Genomic DNA, 22,635 nt, shown 5'->3' on the forward strand with positions numbered 1-22,635 from the left:
CTGTGAAGAGTTTCAGTCATCAGTTGTCTTAATGGCTCAGTTGCTAGAAGTGCATTTAGTAAAAACACAACTGTAGGCTTATCCATCTCCCTGACTACCCTTGTCTCCAAATACAGTCCACTGCTATGGACTCCATGAACTGCCAAACATTAACAATACAAAAACGCAACACACTAATCAGTGTAGGTTTAAAAAATAAAAATTAAAAAATAGCTTAAAGGCTTTTGTGCTGCTATGGTGGAAGTTCTACTATATTAACAGTCAACAAAAGCAGTCCAGCATGGATAAAATCCAGTTATTTTCCTGCCTAAACACCCAGCCTACATTATGACATTGCGTAAGTTGGTAGTTAAGATCACCATATTGAGATTGCACAACCAGCAGGGGCAGCTGGAGTGGGAAGACAGCAGTCCTTGCCAACTGAACCCTCCCTAACCCTGGGCAATGCTATTCCAAACTAGGAGTGGGAAGACAGCAGTCCTTGCCAACTGAACCCTCCCTAACCCTGGGCAATGCTATTCTAAACTAAGTGTCACCCTGCCAGACTATTGGCCAGAGCTAGCACTGGCATGTTTGGGAACTGATCCTAGACTGTGAGGCTCATTTATGTGCAATAACAGCTTTTTTAAAATTATTTTACTTTTTGGTTCGAGTCAAATTAATAGTTTGCCCTGCACTAGTTCTTCCATCACTACCTATGGCATCAGTACCCTGAAATTGACATTTTTGGTACAAAATTTGAATGACATCAGTTCTCCCATTATTGCAACATCAAAAACAATGGGACTGCACTGTTTCTATGATTGGCCTTTTCATTTCCTATTTAAACTTTCCACGTTTTGTTTTTTTACACTTTTGCAGTAAGAAAACGGTTTGCAGCTGGCATGGGATCTAAAATTTACCTTCAATAACTGCTGAACGATCCCTCAGTTTCAGGTTTCACAAAGCAGAAGTGTAGTTTTGAACCGTTTAACACCGAACATTGCCATGAAGGCCAGCAGTCACAGGTTTTGTGCGTTTACCGTATTTATTAGTATTTTCAAAGTGACAACAGTAAGGTATAGAAAACAAACACAAATCAGGGTCTTTTCCACGTAGCTTCCTTATTTTAAAACAAAAAAGAAAACAGGACTAAGGCATATCAAGGCCCATGGAGACAGATGTTCTTATCTTTCTGCCAAAGACTGCTGTGAAAGCATAACATGTAAAAGTACTATGAGGAAAAGAGAACTAAAACCAACATTTGATTATTTACATACAACTGTGTTTTGCATATGCATAAAGTGGCGTTTCCAATATAGCTACTTGAACAGATTCTAATCACTAGGACGCAGTTTGACCTTTCGTCCTATGCAAACCTACAGCGTAGGCCCCATGTAGCTGAAACAGCATGTGTAGCATGACTACTGCAGGAAAAAAAGATCCTAAAACTCTAATGTGCGTTTAAAAATCAGGTCAATTATCACATGGAGGAATACATTTTTTCCTTATTAAACCCAAGTTTCAAAAACTGAACTCTAGTCCTAACTGTGCAGGCCTTTGAAGAAGGCAGCCACAATTCTGCCTTCCAAATCCACTCTGAGATACAGTAGGGTCGGGCTGTCACCGTAGAAACACGCTTTTTCAACAGAGCCGTTTCCTTCTGCCTCAGCCAAGGCTGATCTCGGTGGACTGTTTTTCCTCCAGCACCCGGAAGACCCCATCCTTCTCCTGCTTCCGGCTCTTTCTGGCTTGATCTGGAATGGGAAACACATTCAGTTCAAACCAGCTTCACAAACCAGCTTCACAACATTATCATGTCAAAATACAGAATCTTAACATGGGAGCTGTAGCAACGCTAATGGTACAGCACTACCCTGGATTATTCTGCATCAAGATGGATACCGTGAGATCAATATAAAGTGGGGCAGTTGGTGTTTAACCCAAAACAGTTTCTTTTTTTTAATGTAATGAAACATATCAATCTGACAGCAGCAATAATATGTACACCTACCAATATACTGTAAAGTGTTGAAATATCCATTATAATCTTGACAACACAGATCAATACATTGCAGTATGTTTAACTTTAAGGTAGGGAAAACTGGGTAGACAGAACAGAATCCTGCCATTGAGCCTGAAAGGAGCGTGCGCTTGTACACACCCAGCAGGTCACTGCGGTCCAGCAGGAACTCCAGGTCCCGGTCACTGATGACCTTGCCCCTGCTGCCTTTCACTCTGCAAAACAAAAAACAAACAAAAAAAAGTAAAAAGGGGGACAAGTTTAAAAATCCACAAGGGTAGCTGTTTATGTGATGGCACCTCAGCCACTGTCCCTGTGGGGCAAATAAATATTTGCACATTTACATGACAGAGGGACTCCTTACTTTTCATAATCTCTTGTCTTCAGCAGCTCCATCAGCTCAGAGAGGTCCATGCAGCCCCTAGACTGTTCCAACAGTTCAGCCTTTCCTCCCTTGAACTTATCTGAGAGGAGAGAAGAGCAATTACGAAGACTGACACACAAAAAAAAACACGCAACAAGCACAATTTAAACCCATCTATGCCACTTGCAACCTCGAGCAAAACCGATAGGTCAGCATAATACTGCACAAGACCCCCTATACTTTAAATGCTTGAAGACTGGATCAGCTGCCTAGTCAGTCACACCAGTCAAATATTTAAAAAACAGAGCAGTGATCAAGAAACCAATCATAACGTAAGAAACACTTGAATGTCAAGCTACTTCAAAACAACACAATGATTCCTAAAAAATGATCCACAAACAAACAATTCTTTAAAAGCAATTTAGTCATTTAGATTAGAAGATGCTTTTAGCCAAGTGACAAAGTGAATTTCACATGGTAAAAGGCAAACACCACAAGAGCTAAGGATACAGACATTTACCATTATATGTAAGCAATGTACAGTGCATCTCTTAACTGTTGTGGTGGTGAAAAAGCCTTTGCCAAGGGTGCAAGCCATCTCAATGGAGAATTGAACACAAGCAAGGTTTGTATTCCAAGGTTGTCACACACTTTTGTGGATGACCATCTTCTCCAGCTTCCTCTTGGCAGAAGCCCTGTCCAGGATTTTCTGGTCAATGGTGTTGGCAGTGATGAGGCGGTACACCAGCACAGGCTTGGTCTGCCCAATTCGGTGACACCTATCCTGGGCCTGCAGGTCTGCTTGAGGGTTCTGAACAAATTAACAAATAGGGTCAGCAGTCTCTCCAAGACAAACACCCTCCACGTTTTATTTCTCTGAAAAGTGCCATTAATCCTTTTGAATGGTGAAGGTTACATAAAGCAGCACTGACTTGATAAAGAGATACAAGATAACAGGATCACACATCTCTGAAGACAGCGGATTAACTTTCAGACAGGTAAGATGGAGGGAGACACGCACCCAGTCGCTATCATAGATTATGACCGTGTCAGCGGCTGTCAGGTTGATGCCCAGCCCCCCAGCTCGGGTGCTGAGGAGGAAGAGGAAGACGTTGTCGTCCGAGTTAAACCGCTGCATCTGAGAATGAGACGACAGGACAGAGGTCAGGCCCACAACACTGAAACACTCAAAATAACAGCAAATGAACAGGCTAAAGGACTGCGGCTGCTGCAGTGATGCTAAATGATTCACTTGTGCAGACTCATCCATATGGGAGATTGAGAATGAAGTTCCCCTTTAACTTCCAGATCCCAGAGGGTTGCTCCATGTTCCCAAAAGCTCAGACCCCACTCACATTCTCCTCTCTCTCTGTGTAAGACATGCTCCCGTCCAGGCGGCTGTACTCGTAGCCGCGCAGGTAGCAGTAGTCCATGAGGATGTCCAAGACTGAGGTCATCTGGCTGAAAATCAGCACCTGTCAAAACAGCATCACAAGGGGTCAGAGCACGTCAAACGCTGTGAGATGCAGCAGCCATACCTGGCTGAGCTAATGCTGCTTTTCCAGGGCCAATTCCAGGCTTTGGTGGTACTTTGATCACACCGAAGTGCCTTAAACCTGCGTCTTTAGTCCTCATTGGGCCAGCTGGGGTACAGGGGCAGGGTTAACACGTAGTTAATTATGAAATTATGGTATTAGCAAACATCTTTCAATGATAGTATGATAAGTCAATAAGCACTGTATGGGAGGGGTTTGAGTTGGCACCACCGACAGAAACAAATTTCGACCACCCTGTGAGTTTAGACACTAAGCATAGCTTAACCTGGCTGGCCCAACTGTGGTCAAAAATGCTAAATTAACAATTTACTACAATTCATTTACACCACCACAACCTCCCCACCCACTCTGTGTTCACTGGAAAAATGAAACTCCCGCAGGGTATTAGTGGTCAGTACTTACCTTGTGTCCCCTCTTCTTTAGCTCTGGGAGCATCCGGTCCAGCACCAGGAATTTTCCGGATGACTCAACTAACTTCTCATCAATCTGAAATCCACAGGGGAGGCACAGCCCATGCAATGACAGCACATGAACACAGATTAACTTCATTGTCCATTTTCATGTAAATTCCATTTGCTGTATCAAGGATGTGTACAACATACCAAAAAGTATAGTACAAAACAAAAAAAAAGCAATTAAACAACAGCCCCTCAACAAATCATCAACAATGCCACCTTAGACTTTTAAACTGGACCAACAGGTAGTTTAGGCCACACTGAAGTCAGGTTAACATGTCATGGTCAACTGGAACCACAACACAAAGTTTCCAGAAGTGTTTGTGGGGGTGCTGAGGGCGCGGCAGGCCTGTGCCCGTACCAGGAAGTCCTGTGTGGCGGGGTCCAGCGGGTACTCGATAAGGTAGGGGTGGTTACAGCACTTCCTCAGGAGCATCAGAATGTTCTGCAGCTTCAGGTTGATCTGGGCATCCATGTTGGTCTGCACACTGATAACAGGGGTACTGCTGGCAAGGAGAAAAGGGGGGGATATCTGAGAATTCACCTCTGATTTATGTGAAAAACTGACATCATCGGGATGCACTGAATTTGTAATGAGGTGTAAGCAATTGTCAGCCGATGTGTCTGTGAATGTTAGCAAGGGTAATGTCGGCCAGCTTTAGCTATGAGCAGTCGATTTCTCAAACTTTGTAGGAGCAGATACCAAAAACTCTCACCTGTATCTGAGTGATGGCAATATAAACCAAGTTGTATAAGGAATTGTTTTATAGCCACCTAGCCAGACAACCAACTTGACTAAGCTTGTGAATACCAACATAAACACCAGTGGCTTTTTCCACAATTCTTTTGTTTTTTTTTTGTAGGTATTGCCAATGCCCTGCCCATTTTTGGGTGGAGAAGATGAAATTTAGAAGGGAAACTAAAATATGACATGGACATGCCACACAGAAGAGTACAACTGATAACTCAAAATTGAAAATAAACTGCGGTTACAGCCCTGTGCCTCTGCATGGCGGCACGCGAGACACTGACCTTTCCTCCGGCTTATTCTTGGCCTCTTTCTGCAGTCTCTCCAGGTACTTCTCCAGGTCCCGATAGGAGTCGCCCGTGCTCTCGGTGTAGTTCACCGCCCTGGAGGCCCTGCGCTTCGGCCTCCCGCTGGCCGTGTACTCCACTGGGCGAGCATCCGCCTGAGAGCACAACGCCTTTCTCACAACCATGCGTCATCCGCCTGCCCACCCAATCACCGATTAACCAGCCCGCCCCCGCCCAACCACCAATTAACCAGCCCGCCCACCCACAAATCCCACCAGGCTATCAGGGAATCATAACTTACCTGTGCCTCCTGGCCCAGCATCTTGCTAATGGTTTTGTTGACCACGGCAGTGTAGAAGGACTCTTGTTTCGGGGTGAGGGGGGCGAAGACCACAATCTCTTTCTTTGGTGGTACTTCTAAGGTGACGTCAGTCTTCAGTCGCCTCAGCAAAAAGGGGGTCAGGATCTGGTACCCAAAATAAGCACAGCGTGAACTTCCTGCTGCAGCGGGCAGGAACCATGAGGCACAGCTCCACAGTCCTGCACAAGCTGGATACCTTCCCCCCATTCGTAACCTGCATTCAAAATCATCCATACAACTGAATGCTGGGACAGAAACAGTTTCAGGCTAACAGGACTTTTCTCCAGTCGGCTTACCTGGTGAAGCATGTGCAAGATGTTTTGCTCTCGTTCTTTGGCAACAATATTTTCAGCATCAGAGGTGAAGGTGCCGATGTCGAACCAGGACTCGAAGCTGCGGAGGATTAGAGAGTGAAGGTGAGAATGTGCACCAGGGAAAGGTTTCATACGAAGGGTCTCATGTACCCTCACAGCTGCCCTGATATTACAGTACGTCCCGCGTTTGGGAAGCTGTTGAATAAACTGCAGCACTGGAACTTCTCTTGAATCTCGACAGCCGTCAGCACACAAGGGTTTTTAAAAAATGGAAGAGCGTGCCAGAGATGGGGTCAATTCCACTTCAATTCATTCAATTCAAATAATGAACTGAAATTAAATTCATAAAAAAATATCCACAGAATGATGATTAATTTTCATTTCATGTACGGACTACATTAAAATTCAGTTGAACCCAACCCTACATGAATCACAAATCGTAATACCAGCATACTACTACCGTGACTCAAACAAAAGCCCTTTTGGTACAATTCCTGTATTTCACTAGCGTGTTCACCACACTTTGCAGCTACAGTGATACTTTAAATAATCTGCACACATGCAGCCTTTACTTTTCTATTATTTTTAGGCGCAACATTGCATGTACTCTAAGCTTTGATAACCATCTATCTTCGCATATTTAATGTTGGAAAGTTTTGGCACCTCTTGAGGTCATCGAAGACGTCGGGGAGCAGGAAGTTGAGCAGGGACCAGAGCTCGGACAGGTTGTTCTGGAGGGGGGTGCCGGTCAGCAGCAGCTTGTTGTCGGTGGGCAGGGTCTTCAGCTCCCGCACCAGGCGGCAGTTCAGGTTCTTTATCCTGTGGCCCTCGTCCACAATCAGGTACTTCCAGTGGAAATGCTGACGAGGACGGTTTGGGTCACCCACACATTCTCAATCTCCTTCAGATGCCGTGCATCACCAATTTTTTACAAAACTCGCTGAAGATGCATCTTATTATTAAATTAACACGGCAGAGTCAGACACCAGAGCTGAATGTCACGTCACTCTACCACGCGTCGTCACCTCTGCAGCTTCAGCTGGCGCGCGATTAGTCCCCATTGTTCATTCAGTGGGCTAACAGTATGCATGTTCTTGCAGCATGTCTGGCCCGAAGGGCGCAATTCAAAACCAACAGACCCGCCTCCATTATGCTAGCATATAAACTACAGATCTGATTTCTTTTAACACCACTTATTTCATGCATTCAGGGCATGGCTGTTCTCCAGTTGCCCTTGTGACGGACAGAAGAGCAGAGCTTACCTGCAGATACTTGCGGTCTCTCATGGCCATCTCGTAGGAGGTGACAACCACTGGGCACATTCCCAGGGGCCCTTGCGGTTTGCGGATGTTCCTGATCAGCTTTCCCCTCTCTAACTGGCTCCCGTGGTACAGCAGCACTGAAATCTGAGAATCAAAGTCAAAGGCTGTACGTCACAAAACCTGTACAGACTCACCCGCACCTCAGCTGCCAACGGTGAAGGGTGTCACATTGGTCACGGAAACTACACAGACTTATTTTTGGGAGGTAAATGGAGAAAATTATTATTATTACTACATAATACTACCCTGGTAACACTCAAAAGTGGATGAAGCCAATATGTGAGGACAGATTTTAATCAAACACAATGTTTTTTCTGTAGGATCAAAGTCTTGGTTTGCAAAGTCAGTGTTTGGGACTACAGCAGCTCCACAGTGTGTAGTTCAAAGTTTTGGAAGCTTAAGTATTTCTAACCGGATGACATCTGATTGGACAAAAGCCCAATATATTTCAAAACACACATGAAGGTTATAGCAGGCCGTCACCTTTAGCCCACTAAAGTGCCCCCCCCCTCCCCAGCATTAACCGATGCTGCATCCCCTCTCAGTGCCAGAGCTGGCTCACCTGTGGAGCAAAGCGCTTGAATTCACTGATCCAATTGGGCAGTGTGGACAAGGGGCCCACCACCAGGAAGGGCCCCCCCACCTTCTTCTCCAGCATCATGGCTACGTGGGCGATGCACTGGATGGTCTTCCCCAGGCCCATCTCGTCCGCCAGGATGCCATTGATCCCGTTCTCCCACAGCATCTGTGCACACGGAACACTGGGGTGATGTCACTTATCAGGGACTCATGCAATCAGCCCATAAGCATAATTGCTAAATATACACTGGACTACTGCTACCATGATGGTGCAATGTTCCATAGGTACTGGTGGGACTTGCATGTGTTGATCACCTGCATCCACAATTCGCTTTTCAACAAATAACTGATGGAACTACCACCTTCCCTCCAAAAACTATGCCATGTTTTAATTGTGATTTTATTCAATCTGATAAAGGAAAGTCCAAAACTCATTTGAAACTAATTCAAGTGGAGACCGGTCCAGGAAATTCCCATTAGCACAGAAGTTGATAAGGAAGTGCCTGCATCACTTTCTCAGTTAATTGGCCCCAGGTCTCCTACGTTCTCTGTTCAGGCCCCCGTTTGGTCCCACTCACCCGCAGCCATTCCATGCCCTCCACCTGGTACCATCTCATGATCCCGCCAGAGAAGAGTTTGGGCTGCTGAGCGGGAACCGGCTGACCGTTCACGGTCCTCACCGGGTCCAGCATGTGCTTAGCGCTGTCCCGCACCGCCTCAGACAGACGGCCCTTAATAGCGGAGTTAGAGTCGCTCATCTTCTCAATGTCTTCCAGAACACCCTTGCTAGTACTGGCTTCCTGTAAATATACAGCATTAAGACTTAAAATGAGACCATGCCCCAGTTTAGCACTGTTGTATTTCTTTGACTCTGCTATATATCAGTACTACAGTGTGATACTATGTGGTACTACGTATCACTACCATTGAGATACTGCGTAGTACTATCAGTGTAGATGTGAATTTTCCAGTGCTGCAGACCGGACTTTCCAGCAAATGAAATCGATAAGTTGGAAGACTGGTTTGTTGCAATTGCCATTTTGCATTTTTCGCCATATTGTTGATGCTCGGATTACCTTACAGTCAAAAATTTATTTTAATAAGACACTGCCCTTTCAAAACCCAGGGCAAGGCTTTCCGATTCTGAAGGCCATTTTCTTGAGTGTGGAAGCATGCATGAGGATGGTAAATCTATCCCGATGCAATCCAGAACTGAAAGTGGCATGCAGGGGAAAGGCATTTACCGGGTTCTCAGTCCTTTGTTTTTTGGCCTTCGACATAATTTCCTAGGAAATAAAAAAACACATGTTAAATTCCATCTTAGAGTATATACCTCAGAACATTACAATTTTAATAATTTAGCCTGTTAATTTTTTGCAACAACCTTCACTCAGGAAGTGCTGTTAGATTAAATAAAAGTCTACCTCTTTAGACATGATGTCTGCAATTTTGTAATCTTCCTCCCTTTCCCGTTTCTTCTTATCCACTGTAAGGGGAACACACAAGGCTTTATTTCCTAACATAAAGCAATGGCCAATCTTCAATACCCAACAAGGAGGCATTATTTACATATAAAAACCAGTATAGACGGTAAATGTCTTACCTCTCTCATTCTTTTTCTTGCTGACCTGCTGCAAAAAAATTCAGAGTGAAGCTGTCATTTGGTGCATATGGTCACTTGTCAGAGTAGCTAAGATCAATATGTAACACAAAGAAATGTGTTTGAGCAGCACGGCATGAACTATTTTTTTATAAACACCACGAATGTGTACAAATTTTCCCTACCGGACATGGCTTCAACCTTAATCGTTTTTGGAACCCATTAACGAGAACTAAAATTATACAATGTGAAAAGCCAAGCTAGTGCACTCACCTTTTCTTCAGTAGCCAAGGCCTTCTTTTCCAGTCTCTCTCTCCTTATTTTTTCCTAAAGTTAGCATTAAACGAGTGGAATTAGACAGAACTTGATGGTTTTTGACATTTGAATTATGTTTGAATTATGAAAGTGGTACTAGTGCATGCACGGCTGGGGCCTACCTCCTGTTGCTGTTGTTCCATCTTTGTAAGGAGGAATTTGGAGTAGATGTTACTCTTTTCCAACAAATGCTGAAGCCTCCTGAAGCGCATATCCTGAGTGTCTTTCCCCATGTTCTTCTGAGCCTTTGTATAATATAAAATAAAATTTATTATAACTTTGCAGAAAATGTATGCTATATGCTATAATGGACGATAGACAAAATTACTTTGATATTACGTCAACTCATGTACAAATATATTTTCATGAAATATCGAAAAACCATTCGTTATATTAACAACACCCAGCTTACCTTTTCCATCATCTCCTTATCCTTTCTCTCGCCTTCTTCCATAAGCTGTCTCTCTTCCTCCTCCATTTCCTTGGTAATCACAACTTCCATTTTTTCTTCTTTCTTTGTGATAACAAGTTCCTCGACTTCATCTTTCACGTTCATATTAGCAGAATCTGGAAGAGTGAAAAAATAACGTTTTGCTCTTATCCCCGGCAACGTCAAAAGATAACGGCTAGAAAGGTGAATTCGAGCCGTGCGCTCACCATTCCGTGAGATGGTCTTCTCCACCGTAGTACCCTGGGGCTCTTCAGACTCGTTCGGCTTTGGGCACTGAGGAGATATGCTCCGAGGTTCTTCTTTAACACTAAACGTATGTCGTAAACGAGGGAAAAGAAGTGTTCGTTAACTGTGCTCGTTCACTGAAACTTCAACATAGTTTAACCTTAGCAGTCGACTACGCGTTTTGGCTGGCTGTCTAGCTCGCGCGCCTTTTTATAATCTTTTGTAGCAGGTTGGCCGCTAGCTACATGCCAGCTACGTAGCAATATAGATAACGGCTACAGCACAATTACAACCAGAATATTGATTGTAGTACAAACGTTAGCCTGTTTGGTTAACCGCACATCCCCAGTTCTAACATTATGACCCGAAAAACCCGATACCCACACGCTAGAATTCCACAGGACCTACAGAAACACGTATTTGAGTAGGTCCTGTAAAATTCGAAACTTCATCCAATATCTTACAAATAGCCAGTAACTTCGAAATTGCAAATGCCATGCATAGCTACTTGCAAGCGACAAGCAAATGTATACTACATGCAATACTACATATTATATCGATATAGTTCACAGGCAATATAGCCAGCCATTTACCTAAGCTACCTGTGGTTAACCTGTTATTTAGCTATCATGCATTGACAAAGGACCCCAAAAAGTTTATTAATGTTCCACGAACTTACCAGTCCATATTTATTCCAAACGTCCAAAAAGCCGATTGAAGAAAATGGGCCGATATAATAATTACTTACAACCAAGTTGCTTAAACGTTCAAAGATTGCAAAAAGTCAGTCTTGGGATAACTAGGTGTTCAGACCCGTAAACACATATAAAAAAGACGTCAGTAGTAGTTCAGCTCCCCTCAGAACAGGGAAGTTTTCTCTATGCTAAAAAGTGCAAATATTAAACCAGTTATTGAAAAATTCTGTTGAAATTGTATCTAAGACCACAAAAATGTTAAACAGTCACACACACCGCGTGCATACGAATGACTGTAGCCAGGAAAGGAGAGGGTCGGGTCTCCAAGAGATTTCGCGCCAGTTTCGGAGCAACCAACATACAAAGTAGGGGTGGACAAAAGTCTTTGGTTGTTTATGTTCAAATTCCGAGAATAGGGAAATTACATCGACACGACATGATTGATTACACGTACGAGTAAATATACCGTATTATATATTATTCTAAATAAATGAGGAAATAGGAATGTGATAGGCCAAAAAAGCTCATTTCGGTACCCCTCCTGTATCCAATATCCAAATTCCGTCTCATTAATATTTCCCGCGAATACAAAGTTTTCTTTGATGTGGAATCGCTGGTTACCTGTACCTTCAGGGTGTGGAGATGTCATAAACCCTCCTAGCTATATTTTTCTGAATTTTAGTTCATAATGTAAGAAGCTGGTTACAATAGCCTACTTTATAGGATTTTTTAAAACATCATTTTATGAATAAATATTGTTTAATGAAACATATCTATGCCAAGAAAAGAGGCATAATCAGCTCCATATACTATCAGCAGGGTAATGACAAACTTTTTTAACCATATCGCTTAAATTCCTTACCGTTTTAGGCTATGTGCATGCCATTTTTGTTAACCACTTTTAATACTAGTTACACGTAGCTTTCTTTGTATCTCCGCATTAATCGTGGCATGTGGCCACGTGTAAGACAGATGGATAACAATTTTTACGGTCATTTCATCCATCCATCCATCCACTATCTACACCCGCTTATTCCTGGTGAGGGTCGCGGGAGTGTGCTGGAGTCTATTCCAACATGCAATGGGCAAGAGGCAGGAATGCACCCTGGACGGTTTGCCAGTCCTTCGCAGGGCAACGGTCATTTCAATGATTCACTAATGTATGTGACAGACTTTTTTTGTTTTGTTAATTGGACATTGACACGGCATTCACTGCAAAAGTAACCTAAAGGCACAGTGTTTCTGCGTTAAACTGAAGTACTCCGATATATAAATCGACGGTGGGGGGTCCGTTCAGTGTTACTAAATTCATATTCTATACAAATCAAGTAATTCTGTTTCGTGTGTCTCCAGTAGATGGCGACAAAAAGCAACCGTGGTGGAGACGATTTACTTAACCCTTAGATCATCAGCCTTTGATTGAACCTTCGAATTATGGAAGTTGTATACAATCCTTTTCGTTGCAGAGATATTAACAAACTTCCAACATCCAAAATTATATCTGTCCAACCATTGATAGATTGAAGTTTTGAAGTTAAAATTAGTAGGATAGGTTGAATTTTAGAAGTTTGATAATATCTCAGCAATGGAAAGGAGTATAGACTTGGGGACAAAGACATAAGTGCTCCTTCTGAAGTGCACCTGCAACTTCCAAGTCTCAAATCAAATCAAGCAGGTCTATTTTCTTTAAGGGCTGAGAAACATTACTTTCTGTCTGTATACATCTGATATTTGAAGTTACAGTTGCAATTTTTGGTGGGAAGCTTATGCAAATTGTATAAGACTGATGTATGCACATTTGAATTTGATGATATTTGTGACCTTTAGGGTTGGGGTGAAATTTGAGACGAGAGCTTTTAGAAGTGACCTATCTATATGTACTTGGTTTTGGACGTGAATTTTTGGCTTAGTTTTTGAATGTATGAAAGTTCACTTGTATTGTACTTGTTCAATTAACAAAGTTTTAAAACTTTTATTATGTATACAGTGTGACTTACAAATCAGTTTTGGCTGGGTTCTCTGTGAGGGCCCTGTAATGTCACAGGTAGCTAGGTTACCTGGGAGGGTCCTGTGATGTCACAGTTGGGCAGGTTTCTTGGGAGGGCCCTGTGGTGTCACAGCTCAGGGGGTTACCTGGGAGGTGTTGGTGATGTCAGTTGGGTGGGTTACGTGGGTGGGCCCTGTGATGTCACAGCTGGGTGAGTTCCCAAGCAGCAGGGCGCAATATTAAATATACATCAAAGGGATAGGGGCATGACAGAGGACAAAGCAGACATGTTACCTGTGCAACACCAGCACTACACAGTGCTTCTGAGGAACACCTGAGACATTGCTAAAGGCTCACAATAGAAACAATCATCAGGAACCACAATACTCATAACCACCTAGAGCTCCAATTACCTAGTCTGTAGGTAATCAGACCACAAGGTACAATTTAGTCAGGAAAATGGCAAGAATTGTTGGGCTGAATGGTCTTTCCTCATCATTATGTTGTTATGCTGTGTTATGCTGTTATGTTACATTATTACTGCAGTATATATACAGTTGTATAAATGGATGCAATGTAAATCCTATGTAAAAAAAAGTATTGGAAGTCTCTCTGGATAAGAGCACCTGCTAAATGCCTGTGATATAATGCCATGTATTCCTTTCCCTAGTGTCCCCAGTTCCTAGCTTTCTAGCCTTGAGTGAAAGCATCCTTGAACAAAAATCCAAAGAGGAAACCAGATGAAATGTCATCAGAAAATAAGAAATAGTTGAAAAAAGACATGCTCATTTGAAAATATGAACAGATGGTGCATGTCAGGGAAAACCTCAGATAAGAATATGGCAGAGTATGAGAAAGAGAGAGAAGGTTTGGGTAACAGGGCAAAACAGAGGAGTGTGTGAAGGTGCTGAGTAAAAGGGGTTCAGAGGAGACCTAATCCTTCCCTCTAAATACCACGCCTACAAACCCTGTCTCTCGCTGTTAAATAACAAACTCTCAAAAGCAGGCATTTCTGACCAAAAGTAAAGACAATGCGAACATGCTAACATGTCCTGTGTAGTAAATAAGAATGGAGTGAAAGGTCAGCAAGTCAGAGCCAAACCCACCTTCACAAACGTGAAGGGGAAGGGGAAGGGACGAAAGCTCATGAACTAAGCATTTCCACGGACATGTATGTATGCATGTATCTTATGTATGTTAAGTATACATGTATCTACTGTATGTACGTACTATGCATATATGTATGTATGTATGTATGCATGCGTGTGCATATGTATGCATGTACCTTATGTATGGATGCATGTATGTATGTATGTATGTATGTGTGTACGTACAAACATCCCTTCAGCCAGATCTGGAGTGATAAACGTTTAATGTTTCAGTGCTCCATTTGAGAAAGGCAAAATCATAAAATTAAATAATCAATTTTATTTTTGCCTGCTTTCCCTGCTTATTGCAATGATTTAAATCACAGAGCATCCTGGACTGGTAACTTAAAATTAACAATACATACACAGAGATTTTAAAGTCATCAAATACTATCTTGCCAGTTTTCTTTCCTCCCTAGACTGGTAAAAATGGTTATAAAAATGATGTAAATTAAAAACGGTCTTATATTTTATGAACAACCACAAGATGGCGCCGTTTTCCCCACAAGCATTGAAACTCAGAAAGTAACAGAATAATGGGACCTGAGTGACTACACACTGGGTTTAAAACAAGAGACACAAATTAGCAGCAGCTTCAGAAGTCCAATATTGCATTGCTGCAGGCCACAACAAATGAACCTGGACAGAAAAAGCTCTTCATTAAAATGGCCATCTAATATAAACCAGTTTGCACCCATCTGGTACAGCTAGCACTCTTATTAGCCCTTCAAAGGGAACCCCACCTGTTAAGACTTTCATGGCTTAAAATGTTATAAATGACAACATATTATTCTTAAATGAACCTTCTAATGCTGATGTAACAAAGGAACGGAGTTATAGAACACATTTTGAAAAAAAAAAAAAAAAAAACATTCCAAAAAACCTACTCTTCAAAGGGGAAACCCCATATGGATGTTTTAAAGCAGCATCAATACAACTGCAACATGCATTCAACAGGCAGTGAGCTGGACTTTTTTTTTTACAACTGCACCAGTTTCAGTGGGCATAAGAAATTACGCTTAAATGCTTTAGAGTGATAGGTAGCTGAATAACACATTGATACCTGTATATTCTTAATGGAGACTATTTTAATAGCAAAATAAAAACACAAACACATTTTCTGTGGATGTCAATAAATGGTAACTTGTTCATTTGTATTCAAACCCCTTTGAAGGCAGGTGACTTTTCCCTGGATTTAAACCTCAAGGGAAAAAGAGAACAGTGGATTGATGTGATTACTTACTGGGACAACAGCTTCCTCTCCGCAGGTCACATATTACTTATGAAGCTTACTACAAATCTTTATTGTGTTTTTTTTTACTTTTTGACATTTGAGACTTTTTGCCAGATACTTATTTCCCTCTGTTGGTGTTGCAGGCAACTCCACCCTCCCCAGGCCTATGAAGTGACAGTAATCCACACACTGTACATCTCCCCCCCCCCCCCCCCCCCACACTTTTGCCAACTCTTCCCCAACCCCCACACCTACCCCACTGCAATGACGGTTAAAGAAAACAACACCAACAACAACAAAATACTGATTACTTGGCAGGATTGAACGGCAAAGTAAAAAACCATGATATTATTGTAAATGTAGATCACTAAAGATAAGTAGGTGTTGGTTTCTGTTTAAGACTGTGGTGACCTGTGACCCCAGACAGCATTAGCCCAGGTGTGATCAAAGCTCCGCCTCTGCACCATGGTCACAAGCAACGGTTCCGTGTGGGGAAAAAAGCAGCTTATCCAGACAGCGTTACATCTGAACATCTGCCAAAACCCAAACACCTGGAAAACCGACTCCATCCAGATGTGTTAACTCCTCACACATGCACAGGAAAACTGTATCCTCTCTTCACAAGTCAAAGCAGGAAAGCAGGACCCAGGACTGTAAACACAGATGAACCAGGCGCTCCTCCTGTCCTGACTATCCGCAGGAGCAGAGTTCCCTCTATCCAGCCGTATCCAGCCGTACGGGAACCTTCATGGGAACAATGTTCATGTTGGAATGTGCCACAGCATTCCAGGTCACTCCAGGTCAGACGGTGGGCTGAGCGCATTCCACATGGCAGAGCTCCTGAACTACTCATCCGTACACTCCTTCATCGGATAGTTCATTCTCCAAGATGTTTCTGACAGTTAGTCGTTGGAATCCGAAGGTTTATTCAGGCTGATCTTCTCACCTTTTTCCCCAGGACCTGGGGAGGGGGGGGGGGTGTATAATATTCATGTAAGGCTCTACAGAGCTCCGATTTGCTCCAGAAAACTGATTTGTGCTAACTCAAAAAAACTATTTAGGAGTCCAGCTACTAATTGGCATGCATTAGTGTGTTCCTCAACTTATGAGCATATGTGATCCTTGGAAAAAAATATTAGCATAGAGGTATGTGCCCTGGTATGTGCAATTAAAAAATAACAATATTAGAATTTTTTTTTTTTTTCAAAAATATTTGACCGTATGCTGAAGGGTGAGACTCGCGGGTGTGACTTATTCGCGGGTGTAACTTACTCATGGGTGTAACTCGCCAGTGTAACTTACTCGTTAGGTACTTCTCCTTGGCCTTGGCTCTTTCATTGGCATCGAAATACCACACGGTTACAGCGTACCTGCGGAGAAGGAAAACCCCGTTCCAGAGACGATGGTCACAGAGATAATGGCGGCTCGGATGAAGGCTAGCGGCGACGGACGGCACACCTGGTGGCGTGGGCGGGCTGAACCTCGTGAGGGTTGCGTCTGTCGGACCAGAAGAGCAGCAGCCGGTCAAACCTGGGCTCGATATCGGCAAACTGGGCTCGGCCTTCCGGAAACACGCGCAGGAGACCCCCGTGCGCCTACGAACCAAAGCGAGAGCGGACAACAGCCGCCATTAAGGGGCACTGCACGTTACCATGGCAGCGATGGTGCACTCCTGTCAAGGAACTAGTCACAAGAGCATTCGATCAGAAACTGATAAATACAAGCAAGTGGATAAGTGGCTCAGTCAGTAAGGGAGCTCCTGATTGTCAGATTACAATGGTCAAATCTTTGGTTTTCTTTTGTGGGGGCTGCTAACCCTAAACCTTAATGTACCACACAGTGGTGGGAGGATGAGCCTCACCGTCTCCAGTACTGCCAGTACTGACTGTGGCCTGTAGCTCTATAGGGCGATATGCAATTGGATATTGCAGTGCCCAGGGGATGGGAAGGTTCAGTCAGATAGGGTATTGTGTTCCATCGCTATCTAGCGACCCCTGCTGGTCGATCGGGTGCCCACAGATTGCAGTCAAATCCACATATGAAAGGTCATCCTCCGATTCTGTAACTGTAGGCTGTAGGTGTGAAAAGAAGCAGCTGTAAACACAACTGGGTTCCTGCATGTAGGCAGCTGCGATTACAGACAACGGGCCACTCCAAATTGGCATGAAAATTGGACAAGTTCAGCCCCAATTTGGGCGCTAAATATTTATTTTTTTAATTTAAAAAAAAGCTTTTTTTTTAAAGGTGAGAAAATGTGTCCTAAAAGCCCCGAACAAAAACAAACCCACAGCCCTGTTTTACAGCATCTTCAACAGGCCGCGGAGGCAGAGGGGCTTATTAAATATCCTCACGTGTCATTAAACCCCCATTTAATCAATCTGGGCCTCAGCGTACAAGTGAGCCAGGCTTCCCAGGGCTTTGACATCATGTCGGGTCATAAATCTACATGCTGGGGGAAGACCAAACAGATGCTTGTGATCCTCTGCAGCCATTAACACCCTGAAACAGAATTAATGTCAGGGCGAGGGCACTTTAGCACACGTTAGCTTAATGACACAGCACTGCACAGAAATGCAGTAGTCGCTCAGTCATTAGTGTTCCTAATGAGCCAAACGGGGCCTCCCACATCCAACCCCATGGCACTGGAGTAACATCACACCTCTCTGTCTCTGTCACAGAGAGCAGGGGTGAAAGCCCCTTACTATATATCTTTAAGCATGTGACCTCCAGAGCTCCAATCACAGCTGTCCCCTTATCCATCAGGGGGTGCCACTGATCCTGTTCACTGTGAGCACCCCTGTCTGGGATCCACTACTGGAGGCCTGGAGCCTGTGAGTGTAGGACAGGGAACACCCCCTGATGATACACCAAAAAGCCATAGGAAAAGGTAACCCTGAAAAACCAACCTTTTTAAGAAGAAAGCGTAACATTCATGAATAATGGCAATTTGTTAAATTCTCCAAACCCCAAGACAGCGACTTGGCTACACCCCTCCACAGGACTCCGCGTGTTCATTAACGATAGTGTCCTGGTTTGGCCTCATCTCCAACACGTGTGATTTCCCCGCGATGCTATCCTCACTGTACTCGGGGAGAACAGTAATGATTTCCACTGCAGAATCACACAGCTGACCTTACATTCACTTACACAGGGCTTCCAAAGGCTCTCTGGTCATTTGCATACCTTGGCATCCCAGTTTTTATTTAGGTAATATATACACGTGACACATCTCCCATCCCCATTTGGATTATCCACATGGCGCACGTATCCTGTTCCGTTGCCAGGGTAACAGGCCACCATTGCCTGAAAAATAAATGAAGGATATTTAGAACACACAGAAGGGATAAATGTTAAAATATGCTGATAATACAGCACTGCACATTGTCAGCGTATTTGGGCTTCCTTTAACGGCTGACCATCTGCCAAATATAAGGACACGGGCACTGCCAGCCTCTAGAGTCTCAGACACGGGCACTGCCAGCTTCTAGAGTCTCAGACACAGGCACTGCCAGCTTCTAGAGTCTCAGACACAGGTAATGCCAGCTTCTAGAGTCTCAGACACAGGCACTGCCAGCCTCTAGAGTCTCAGACACAGGCACTGCCAGCTTCTAGAGTCTCAGACACAGGCACTGCCAGCCTCTAGAGTCTCAGACACGGGCACTGCCAGCCTCTAGAGTCTCAGACACAGGCACTACCAGCCTTTAGTCTCTCAGACACGGGCAATGCCAGCCTCTAGAGTCTCAGACACAGGCACTGCCAGCCCACAGAGTCAGAGACAGGTTGGACACAGTGTGTCGGGGGGGGGGGGGGGGGGGGGGGGGGGGGCATGTTATGGCTATATTAGCTGACAAATATGATCAGAGTTTTGGATCCCTGGTGCTCTGCGACATGCAAACCACTGAAACCACATCAAGATACAGAAAAGGCCAAAGACTCAAAACACGTCACTACAGCACTGCTTAAAACACCAACAAGGGTTTCAAAACCACCTTAAAACTCAAGAGTGAAACTCTGAGTTGAAACAACTGAGATAAAATCCACAGAGAATCTTCTCCTCTAACCACCAGACTGCAGCTCTATGAACACTAACATTTCTTATGCTCTTGCAGAATCTCGCGCTCAAACATGTACTGTACTACCAGCTACTTCACAATTTTCGAGTTCATGAAAAAGATTCATAACTTGAGTACAGGAAATTCATTAGACTTGAAGAGTGCATTTAATAAATCAAACGTGGGGCATCATCAACTAACAATGTTCGAGAAGAATAAACTTGCTCTGCAGTCTTGCAGTATGTTGATTCTACAGGTGAAAATAATGTGTAGTATCATGTTCTGATCAATAAATAAATTTTTATAGCGCTTACCCCACCTAAAGATATAATCTGTCAGCCCAACCAACAGCAACACATTGAAATACATTTTTCCATTAGAGACACCATTCGCTAAATTCACATTCCACCACGTAAAACAAAGAAATCCAGGGCAAACGTGAATCAAGATAATGCTGTAATATACCCAGTCTGGGAAAATATGGTTAGACAACATGTTTAAAATTGTAAAATTAAATTTCATATAAGAAATGGTTGGACTGCACACAAAATAAATGTGTTATGACCAGCGGTGAGCATATTAACACGTTTGGGACTTGAAAAAACATTGCAGGCCATTTTATTATCTGGAGCAATAATAACAGGCTTTAATATAAAATGGACAGACAGAAATAAAAAAGTATATTTTTCTAAGATGTCATTACGTTTACAATGTGACAGGATATTTGTCCTCTGCGGAACTGTATTATTTCCTGAGCCGTGATCACGGGGCATCTATAGCCACGATGATAATGCGAGTCAGGAAACTGGTGAAAGGGTAGAATGTATGCGTGTTTCACGCTTGAGTTACAAACAGGCGGTGGTGAGGCGTTTCCCTATTTGGAAATCGTGTGATGAGACTATTTAAACGCAATGTTTTTTATATTGAAAACATAGCCCTAGCCCTTTGCGCATATGATACGTGGTTACATCGTCGTGTTTAATCATAATGAAATATTCAAATTATCTTGCTAATCATTTTACAAGGCTAGATTTGAAACAAACCCCTCCAGTCTCAAGACCCCCCCCCCCCCCCCACAAAAAACAAACAAACAAACAAACAAAACAAAACAAAACAAAACAAAACAAAAATAAACTAAAAACTAAGTGACAGCGGGCACACAGAGATGTATGGGCTTGTCTTCCGGTAACCTTCTTTGCAAACAAACAAATAAATAAATAACTGACTTTTCCCAGCCCTCCCCTACCCACAGCCCCAAGAAACAACACTACGTGCGCTGCAGCATGGACTCATACTGACAGATAAACTGATTCCAAGCTGAGCCAGAAAGGTGAGACCAATTGTAGTAATAGCTTGCAGCGTTTTCGATGGATTTTCGCACAGTGATGCGAGAAACTCAATTTTACTTTTACATTTCTTACTAGACCACGCGGGGACTTACTTTTGTCCTTCCGTTAATTGTGTAGTTTCCCAGTTTGCCGTTACAGTGGCGGATCAGGTCGTCCACGCGGTTCAACAGAAAGCTGACGTTTTCACAACCAGGCTCTTTTCCGTCTATCCACGCTATTTTGTCTCCTCGTATGTCTTTCGCAGAATCACTTCTCGGACTGACCAGCTGCCCGTCGGTACATTTACCGGATTTGTGGAGAGCTATTACGTCCTCTAGAATGCACAGTCCGGTATCTTCTCCAAGAAAGTTGTCTACAACACATATGCCGTGCTTATTCATGCACGGAACAATATACTCCATGGCTAGTTTTTGCGGAGGAGACTTGTTCTGTTCCTTGGGTTTTCTGTTATCGTTTATGCCGGCTCCGGTTCGCTTCTCAGTGGTATCCGAGCTCTCCGAATATGTGCTAAAATCTCTCACTCTTTCTCTGCGCGAGGCGCTCAGAGACGCCGTGCTGTCAGTCTTCTGAACCTCTGATTCAGCTGGAGACATCGGCTGTGGACCGGTCAGTGGGGGAATGTTTGATGTTTCGGGCTGCTGGCAAATGCGTCTGTGCTTTTTCCAATCCTGTTTCTGGTGCTCCTTGCTGCAGTAGAAGGAGTTTCGGCACCTGCCGCACCTGAGCAAGTTCTCCATTTTCCCACAGAGCTCGCAATACTGGCGTACTCTGTCCATGTCCACGGCCCCTTGCTTTTCCACGGGTGCAGAGCAGCCGCTGCCCTTTAAGTCCAACGGGTTCCACGCGTCCAGCTGCTAAGTTTTGAAGTGATCCACCACCACCACCAACACCACAACAAGCCAAGCGCGAAACCAGTTTGTCCGCATCACGACCAAACCGTTTCATCATACGCGATAGGATAAGCTCTCCGTGCGTTAATGAGATATTCGATTCGGGCAATTCGGTCGCCGCATCTTGGGCAGTCTTTGGACATAAAAACGGTCATGACTCACGGCCACTTTGACAGAGCCGCATGGCGCCCTTCTCCACAAGAGCTCTGCACGTCCTCCGAACACACCCCGCCACTGACGTCAGTGTGCCGAGGGTAGGGCCGCTTGGAGCCCAGCAGTAAAGGGTAGTTCAGTTCGTTGCCTACGCTGTGTAGGCTCGCGAGCTGGCGGCTACGCCTTGCCTGGAGCCACGTTATTGCAAAATCGAGACACGCGGGCTGCGTTCACGTCAACTGAGTTGAGACTACATTTTAAACCCGAATCTGTAATCTGTAATCTACATTCCTTAACTCGAAGCACTTGACTACAGCTGGAATTAAACCTGTACAGTCACCTGTGTTTTTTTTAATGTAGCATTATCCCCAAATCAATATGTTAAAAACAAAAGGAAACTGCTCATCTCCTCAGGGGTTTGTGATGTGTTTGTGATGAAAGATTGAGGGAAAATGTTCACAATAGGTAACTCACTTAAAATCCCATCACATCCCATCTTTTTGTTACTTGCTGCATGCACACATTGTCTGTAAACTCAGTGATATGCA

At 43.8% G+C, this 22,635-nt stretch overlaps 2 protein-coding genes across 6 annotated transcripts; both read right to left on the reverse strand.

The window, feature by feature from the left end:
- Positions 1–1,008: 1,008 nt before the first annotated feature.
- hells (helicase, lymphoid specific) lies at positions 1,009–11,618 on the reverse strand. 3 transcript variants are annotated; one of them, XM_035399868.1, is made up of 23 exons: positions 11,259–11,618; positions 10,561–10,661; positions 10,316–10,470; positions 10,026–10,148; positions 9,862–9,915; positions 9,592–9,616; positions 9,413–9,474; positions 9,233–9,274; positions 8,567–8,788; positions 7,972–8,154; positions 7,350–7,493; positions 6,751–6,947; positions 6,070–6,166; positions 5,714–5,878; positions 5,410–5,567; positions 4,739–4,883; positions 4,325–4,408; positions 3,722–3,841; positions 3,388–3,504; positions 3,018–3,177; positions 2,367–2,466; positions 2,144–2,217; positions 1,009–1,736 (listed from the first exon to the last, which is right to left on the reverse strand). In XM_035399868.1, exons 1-23 carry the CDS (start codon positions 11,264–11,266, stop codon positions 1,648–1,650), a joined length of 2,625 nt encoding a protein of 874 aa, XP_035255759.1. In that variant the 5' UTR covers positions 11,267–11,618; the 3' UTR covers positions 1,009–1,647. The 3 variants fall into 3 exon arrangements, with proteins under 3 accessions (XP_035255759.1, XP_035255757.1, XP_035255758.1); XM_035399866.1 differs by having other exon boundaries at positions 9,592–9,619; positions 11,259–11,617; XM_035399867.1 differs by having other exon boundaries at positions 4,739–4,880; positions 9,592–9,619; positions 11,259–11,616.
- Positions 11,619–15,880: 4,262 nt separating this feature from the next.
- On the reverse strand, positions 15,881–22,338 carry egln1a (egl-9 family hypoxia-inducible factor 1a). Of its 3 annotated transcripts, XM_035399502.1 has the most exons (5): positions 21,137–22,327; positions 18,827–18,946; positions 17,102–17,238; positions 16,946–17,013; positions 15,881–16,604 (listed from the first exon to the last, which is right to left on the reverse strand). In XM_035399502.1, exons 1-5 carry the CDS (start codon positions 21,818–21,820, stop codon positions 16,546–16,548), a joined length of 1,068 nt encoding a protein of 355 aa, XP_035255393.1. In that variant the 5' UTR covers positions 21,821–22,327; the 3' UTR covers positions 15,881–16,545. The 3 variants fall into 3 exon arrangements, 2 of the variants coding, with proteins under 2 accessions (XP_035255393.1, XP_035255394.1); XR_004763231.1 differs by lacking the exons at positions 15,881–16,604; positions 16,946–17,013 and adding an exon at positions 17,505–17,715 and having other exon boundaries at positions 17,104–17,238; positions 21,137–22,338; XM_035399503.1 differs by lacking the exons at positions 15,881–16,604; positions 16,946–17,013 and having other exon boundaries at positions 17,108–17,715; positions 21,137–22,338.
- Positions 22,339–22,635: the final 297 nt, after the last annotated feature.

Source organism: Anguilla anguilla, chromosome 18, assembly GCF_013347855.1.
Source record: "Anguilla anguilla isolate fAngAng1 chromosome 18, fAngAng1.pri, whole genome shotgun sequence".
NCBI lineage: Eukaryota > Metazoa > Chordata > Actinopteri > Anguilliformes > Anguillidae > Anguilla > Anguilla anguilla.